This window comes from Octodon degus, unplaced genomic scaffold, assembly GCF_000260255.1.
Source record: "Octodon degus isolate 3935 unplaced genomic scaffold, OctDeg1.0 scaffold00151, whole genome shotgun sequence".
Taxonomy (NCBI): Eukaryota; Metazoa; Chordata; class Mammalia; order Rodentia; family Octodontidae; genus Octodon; species Octodon degus.
Genome location: NW_004524727.1, coordinates 6,028,264 through 6,036,162, shown reverse-complemented (window position 1 = coordinate 6,036,162; position 7,899 = coordinate 6,028,264). Strand labels below are relative to the sequence as shown.

The 7,899-nt window shown below is 40.4% G+C and overlaps 1 protein-coding gene and 1 pseudogene across 3 annotated transcripts in view; one reads left to right on the top strand and one right to left on the bottom strand.

Moving 5' to 3' along the window:
- Positions 1-7,899, top strand: part of Nbas (neuroblastoma amplified sequence) — a 244,270-nt gene that overhangs the window by 1,427 nt on the left and 234,944 nt on the right. For all 3 annotated transcript variants that reach the window (XM_023702419.1, XM_023702418.1, XM_023702420.1), the window contains exons 2-6: positions 178-232; positions 1,746-1,782; positions 5,203-5,280; positions 5,981-6,028; positions 6,761-6,804. In XM_023702419.1, coding sequence (XP_023558187.1) covers positions 178-232; positions 1,746-1,782; positions 5,203-5,280; positions 5,981-6,028; positions 6,761-6,804 — 262 coding nt within the window. The remainder of the gene's footprint in view (positions 1-177; positions 233-1,745; positions 1,783-5,202; positions 5,281-5,980; positions 6,029-6,760; positions 6,805-7,899) is intronic.
- Positions 3,801-4,162, bottom strand: LOC105743696 (annotated as a pseudogene).

The window sequence follows — 7,899 nt, the reverse complement described above, 5'->3', positions numbered from 1 at the left end:
CTGGCCGAAGATAGAATGATTTGGGTTTCAAGAGCTTTCTTTTTTTTTTTTTTTTTTTTTTTTGGGTCTATAAGTGATTTTAAACTACTGGTACATTCTACCTAATTTTCTGAGGATTAGCAAGTGTGCATTAGTGTTATTATAAAATTATCAAATGTATTCTTTTTTAAATTGTAGCCTCGAGGTAACCGAAAGCATGGGGCATCATTTATCATCACAAAAGCTATCAGAGGTAAATATCCCTTCTTTTTCTAATGTAGTTGACACTTTCTCTACATTCATTCATAACTATGTTATTTTAGAAAGTTTAGCGATTTTGAAATGTGTTCTTTGGCAACTACACTGAAGATAGCAATGTGTAATACTAAAACCATGCTTGAAATACCTGTCATTTTAATTTTCTAAATGAGTATTGCTTCTATCAATACTTCATATCAATTATGCTATACTCTCTTTAAAGTAAATGTTTGCAAAAAAAAGATAATAAAAGAAAACAAGAGACATGAAATGTGTTCTTTGGACTTCTCGTGGAGCCTAATGAAGTCATGTACATGTTGTCTCAGTTTAATTTTATATAAACAAACATGTATGCATTGGGTTTTCATGTACATATATGTTTAAAGCAGTTTAGAGCCTTTGTATAGAAGTTTAACCATTATGGGTGTTAGAGCTAGCATATTCTATTTTTATGATCACAAATGCTTTTAAAGTTGAAACCTTTAGAAAATAGAAGTAATAAAAATTCATTATAGAAAATTTAGAGGGCCAGTCAGCTCAGCAGATTAAAGTGCCTGTTTAGGCAGACACAGGGACTGGGCTTTGATCTTGGTGGTGCGCGCCTGTAATCCCAACACTTGGGAGGCTGACAACAGGAGGATCGCCATGAGTCTGATCTGTTTAGTGAGACCCTGTACTAAATACATTGAAAAAAGGAAATTTAGAAAATACAGGTAACCATGAATTAGGATTATTTTTCCTCATTTTACAACCTACAGACAGTCTGTTGTACTTGGGACTTTTTTGTTGCTGCACGCCTGGCTGATACACAGCGTATACCTACCGGTACAGGATCACGTGAAGTGGTGTTGTTGTCGGCTTGTGGTTCTCAAGATCGAACCAAGGCCTGGTGCACACTTGGCAGGTGCTCTGCCGCTGAGTTCCTCCAGCCCCACAGCATTGTTTTTTGAGTGTGTTAGAGACTTACTTTCTTATTTTTAGTATTATTGTTATGTCTTTACAATAAAGTGTAAATTGGTATTTTGGTTTAGTTTTTATGCAAATTTAGTTAGGTTATTTTTGGCCAGCTCAGCCCGCCCTGAGGGTGGGGCTGGCATGGCATGTGGTGTCGGAGATGGAACCGTGGTCCCCTGCACCTGCCTAAGCTTGCCTAAGCAGGTGCTTTACACTGCTGAGCTGTCTTGCTGGCCTATGCAAATTTAGTTTTAAAGGTAATTACTGTGGTTTCAGGAAAAAACCATATAGTTTCTTTGGATTAAATTTCATATCTCTAGCCACTTTTACTTTTTCATATTTAGGAAATAGTTCAAAAATTCTGATTAACATAAACTTAGAATTAATTTAAACAAATACGTGACCTGGTGAAGGCTGTGTTGTGAATATTAGGTTGTTCTCATTTTAATGACACTGTCTGCAGTGTATTGTAGATTTTTTCTCTTCATACCAAATTGAAAATGATTCTTATAGGACAAATGATTTATATTTGGCTTTGTTTCTTTTTATTGCAGATCGTTTATTATTTTTACGCCAATACTTCTGGTACAGGTGAGACTTTGGTTCTTCAGAGAAACTGAAAATCCGATACAAATGTTATTTATGATTATGTTTTTATGACTGAACTCCAGATTATGACACAGATGCTGCCACTCAGCTAAGCCTTCTTTCTTTTCTTTGATTTTTTTTTTTTCTTTTTTGGTACAGGAAACCAAACTCACAACCTCACACTCACCAGGCAGGTGCTGCTGATCTATATCCCGCCTGAGCCTGTTTTTAAATAGAGATTTCACATGCTTTGGCCTGAGCTCAGGCCATCTCTGTGGACGCGATAATTTCTGTCGCCTTCTTTATTATTGGGACTGTGTCGTGATGACCTACCTTGCTGCCCCTGATGGTCTGGGCCTCATCTTGGATGGGCATGTGGCAGTCAGTGGATTTTAGAAAGCACTTATGTCCTTAGTGACCTGTCAGCTCTTCTGTGCTCAGTGCATCTTCTCAGTGAGCTTCTTTGGGCTTCCTTCTTGTGTGCTTTTGAACTCTTGAGTGGTAAGTATCTTCTCAGACAAGGTGTTGGTTTTCAGCTTGAAGTTAGACATGTGGGCGTTGTTTTCTAGACATACACTTCAGATGCTTTATCCCAATCTTAACAGTCCCTGAGGTCAGTAGCTCTGGGAATGAGACCTGGGCCTGTGTCTTGAGTGGCAGCAGTGGCATCTGCCTGTGGCATCTGCCTGTGTGGTCTCCGTCCCTGTGTGCACACTGGTGCCTTGTCAGCCTGCCCTCAGGACACGGTGTTATGGTGAAGGAGGTGGGGCGGGGGGAATGGCTGGAAGGAGGCCTTGAGTTGCTCTCACTCTGGGAGTGGGGGTCTGGAGGATGTATCTGGCCATACTGCCCTCAACAGCCCCCTTGTCCTCTGTCAGGGCGGTGGACACAGGCCTTGCCCTCTTTGAGCATTTCCAGGTCAGACCCCGTAGGTGACTGTCTGCCTCCTCAGAAGTCTTCCTCCTTGAATTGGTCATACTCTAATGACCAATTGAATAAAATTTTAGTCTTCTTGAATTTTATTTTGAAATAGGGTCTTGATAAGCTGTCCAGGCTGGCCCTGAACTTGTGATTCTCCTGCCCCAGCTTCCCAAGTAGATAGGATTAGAGGGGCAACTTAGACCCCATCTCAAAAAACAAACAACTCCCTGAAAACATCATATTTTACTTAATTTTCAAATATTATAACATACTGAAAATTATAGACAATGTAAAAAAACTGTGACTGCTATCTGTATTTGAATTAAGGCACGTGTTATTATTTTGCGCTGTAGTTTCAGATACTCCTTTTTCTTGTTTCCAAATGCACATTTGATTTATTTTACTTATGAGTATGTTCTCTATTTGATAGGGTCCTACTTTGTAATTCAGGCTGGCCTCAAATTGGTGGCAGTCCTGCTGTGGGGATCACAGGTGTGTGCCATCATATAAAGATCATATGTTGTGTTTTCTGATTTTCACAGTTTTTCCATTTTCATGCAATCATTTTTTTTTTTAAGTTGAAAAATTTATTAGGGAAATGTGAGAAGCACAGACAGACCAAGTAACAGAAAGAAAATGTCCCTTCAAGCCAAGTGGGGGACTGGCCTGGCCCTCTTCAGAATAAAGGGGTGCTTGGGAGGCTGAAAACAGGAGGATCACTATGAGTCTGATCTGTGTAGTGAGACCCTGTATTAGAAATAAAAAAATAAATAAATAAGTAAATAAAAATAATAATAAAGTGAAAGGCCAGCAAAATTCTCTGGCTGCCATTGAGTGGGTTTGAGTGGCTTGGCCAGAGTACCCCACTCCACTCTCACTGAGGCCGGGAGCAGACAAAGGCAGTGATGGTAGCTAAAAGAAAGTCAGAGTGGAAGGGGGCCATCCCAGAGGCTGGGCTCTGTGCTCTGAACACCTGACACACACTGCGTGACTCCATGCCCTCCTGGAAGGTAAATGCCTGAGCTGTTTCCTGGAGACTCCTGGATGTCTCTCTGTGCCACGCCGTACCACACTCAGGTACACATGGCAGAGTGCAAAGCCTAGAGCTTTGGAGAAAGAAGAACGAGAAAGCGCCCTGTTGCTCTTGACAGAGAGGAGGAGGAGGAGCTGTGCTGCTGGGCCTTCTCCTGGCCTGTGTTCTGTAAAGCACATCCCAGCAGCAGGTGGCCCAGCTCTGCGTGAGAGTCTTACCTTTTGTCACCTGTGTTTCAGTGTACTCTGTCCTCTGCTCCAGCGCTGTCAGCTTCTGCTTCAGGGTTCTGAGTATTGAACAGCAGGACATACCGAACAAGTTGAAAAAGTCCTCAGTTTTCTTGATGCTGCTGGTAATGAGCTCACTGTATTCCTGATTCACCCAGTCCTGGTGAATCTTCCGCTGCATAGGATCCTCTTGTCCAGCCATGGCGGCTGCCTGGAAAGGAGTAACTGCCCAGTCATTTTCTTTAGTCTTCTTTTCCATCTGTTTTCTCGATCTCTTCAGGTGTCAGGCCTTACATTCCTTGTGTGTCGTACCTCGCTTGTGGTACATGCATGCTTCCCCATGTCTTGTGGATGGTGGTCATCCTAGGTGTGAGGACTCCTGCTCCTCCCCTTTTGTGTAGCACAGTTGTGGGCACTTGATTTTTTCAATGGAGATTTCATGTTGTCTTGCACAGACCAGAGTGCCCTGCACAGGTGTGCACCTGGGCATTCTGGCTTCGGGGAGGTGTTTCCCGTCCTCTCGAGGGCCCATGCCAGCCCTTCCTCTCTGCCCAGCTCCTCATCTTTTCTTTTGTGTCCCAAGTCCTGTTTGTGGATATTATTTTTCCTCTTGCCCAGTTCTAGCTTTCAGTTACCTTTTCATTACTGATGCTTGGAAATTTCTCTGTTTTTGGTGTGTTTAACTCCAAACTAGAGTTAGGGTCAAACCAGAATTTTATGTGGTTGTAGGTAAAAGTGCTCTTTGTTGTATAATCCATGCCCTGGGTAACTTCATTCAACCCCTGAGGGTTGAACCCAGGGCCTTGTGCATGCTCAGCACCCACTCTGTGACTGAGCTGCATCTTCAGCCTTTTAAAAAATTTCTCTTTAAACATTTTATTTTAAAAGAGGGTCTTGTCCAGGCTGGTCTTAAACTTATGATCCTCCTTCCTCAGTCTCCCAAGGACTAAGATTATAGATGTGAGCTCTTCCCCAGCTGTCTTTTTCTCCAGAACGGACGTAACATACCTTTGAACACACTGTCATGTTTTCCAGAAATAAAAAACTGTCTGTGGTAAGATTTCAGATATCATGTTAGTAACTTTTGATTTGGGATTTGCTAATATTCATATTTTTTATTCTAATGAGAAAAAAAAATCTGTGTCTTTCCCTGTAGGCACATGTGCTATTTATAACATTTACTTAACTTGTTTGTGGTTCTGTGATTAGATTTAAGTGAGCTAATGTGTTGATTGGTTGCAGCCCTGCTCCTTTTTTACTCCCTGATGGTCTGGTCCGCTTGGTGAATAAACAGATAAGCTGGCATTTGGTACTAGCAAGGTAAGGAGGGGTGAAATTCACATGTGTTTCTTTCTGAGTTGGCTTTTACTTTTTATCATGGGCATTCATTTTGGGGCCTTTAAGACTTTCACGCTCGGCTTTTAGCCCATCTAAATTCTTGGTTGCTTATGATCAGTATTGTCTAGAGATATTTATTCAAGGTACATTGAGTCATTTTTATGCTTTTTTTTTTTTTTTTGCCTATATGGGCATCCAATTATAAGGTTGAAAGATAACTGCCAACTAGTAAGAGGCAGAGTGGAGTGTGAGCTCAGGCCTCTATCTGCTGAGCCTGTTCTGTTGGCCCTAATATGCAGTATCAGCCACTGAAGGCCAAGGATGAAAGATGACAGTTTTCTTAGGCAACATGATTTCCATCCTGTGGTTAATAAAATAATTTCATATGCCATGTCTTGCCTCAGAGAAAAATTCCAGAGATGCTTTTTGTAAGATATGTTGGTAACAAATATGTAAATGTAAAATCAGCCATATGTCAACATAATGTTAGTTCAGCAGTAACATAAGGAAATGTGTGATCCTTAAAAAAAAAACATAATTAAAGCTAAAAATTGTTAAAATTATTTTAACTTTCAAAAATAATTTAATCTGTATGGAAGATACCAAATGAGTAGCTATTAGTGTGGGGTTTGCAGTTCAGATATTTACTCTGGATTTTTCTGTTCTTTCTTCCCTGTGAAAGCAACGGGAAGCTGCTGGCCGCTGTTCAGGACCAGTGTGTGGAGATCAGGTAGCTGCTGACACTGCTCATGTGGAACGGTTTCCTTGAGGAAAACTTCTTCATGGCTACGAACTAAGTTTCAAATTTTTTCAAAGGCAGTGTATTTAAAATGATTTGACTACTAAATCACTTACTCTTGTGTAGCATGAAGCACCACCTTGTGGATGATGTTTTCTTTCTTACTGGTCTTGGTCTTTTTGAGACTGTGCAGTTCAGGCTGGCCTGGAGCTCACTTTGTAGCTCAGACTGGTTTGAACTCGCAGTGATCTCCTGCCTCAGCCTCCTGAGTGCTGGGATTACAAGGGTGTATGCCAGGCTCTCATTTGGTGTTTATTATCATGTAGAAAAGCTGCATAGTCTACAAGATTTGTATTGTCTTTTTTGTGGTGCTGAGGATTGAACCCAGGGCCTTTATACACCCCTCAACCCCTTTAAAATTTTTTCTTCTTCCTTATTTTATTTGTTTTTGGTGGAACTAGGGATTGAACTCAGGCCCTTACACTTGCCAGGAAAGCGCTTATTCTACTGAGCCATCTCCCTAGCCCTTTTTTTTTTTTTAAATATTAAGATAGATCTTGCTAAGTTTCCCAGGGTGAACTCGAACTTGCAGTTGTTCAGTCTGAGCCTCTCAGAGGGTTGGGATTATAGGCCTGCGTCACCATGCCTGGCTTGTCGTGCCTCACATATCCACCATAGTTATTAGTGTAAAACTGTTGTCTTGATTTTGCATATATTTTTTAGGTCTGCTAAAGATGATTTTACATCTATTATTGGGAAATGTCAAGGTAAGGGTTTCCAAGATATTTCAAATTTTGAAAAAAAAAAGGAAATTTCAAATTTTAATGTTTTATAATATTTATTAAATTAGAATAAATATTAAATAAATATTTGTTTATTATTATTATGGCTGTTTAATGAAAGTTTTAAAAATTGTAATTTTTCTTAATTCCTTGAATATTTTGCATATTGGGTGGATTTTAAATTTAAATTTTTTAAAACATCCAAGTAAGTTTGGGGATAAAGTATTTGTAAGTATATGTAGTGTTTTACTTTGGATTTAGTGATAAGTCAAGGTTGGCCAGATATAGACTAATAAATACATCTGGGATTGATAGTTCTTTGATATATTTAGTAAAAATTTATTTAGTGTGTAATATGAAGTGTGATAAAAATACAGTGAATGCTTACAATAAAAGCTGCATTGTCATTAATCTCCATCAGAATATTTCTTTGTGCTTTAATCATACTTATCCCGCCTTCCTTGTGCCTTTCTGTGGGAGCTCTAGAGTCCTCTTTCCTAAGGGTCTTCAGCTGTTCTGTCTTGGCTGCCTCACTGTCCTGAGTGGATTCAAAATGTTTCATGGTCATTTTGGCTTTGGGAAAGAGCCAGCAGTTGCATAGAGCCAGATCTGGTGACTGAGGTGGGTGAGGACACAGCGTCACGTATGTTTCCTGTGGATGGCACTCGGCAGAAGCATTTTGTATTTTTCATCACATCTGGAAAGATTCTCAGAGCTGCTGTACAGAGCGGCAAGGACTATGGGATGAGTGTGTTTGAACTGTGGGAAGGATTTTCAGGGAGATAATGGTAGTGTATCTTTCACTACCACATTTTTAAAATTTTTATTTATTTACTTTATTTATTTTTAATTTTTATGTATTTGGTACAGAGTTTCCCTACACAGCTTGGATTTGTAGTGATCCTCCTATTTCAGCTTCCCCAGTTCTGGGATTATAGGCATGCACTACCACACCCAGTTTTGGCTGGCTTGGGGTGCCCATAGCAGGACAATTGAATGGGGTCCTTGGGCTTGCCTGGGCAGGTGCTTAGACTGCAGAGCTGTCTCTTGCATGCTAGGTGAGTGCTCTCCCACAGAAGC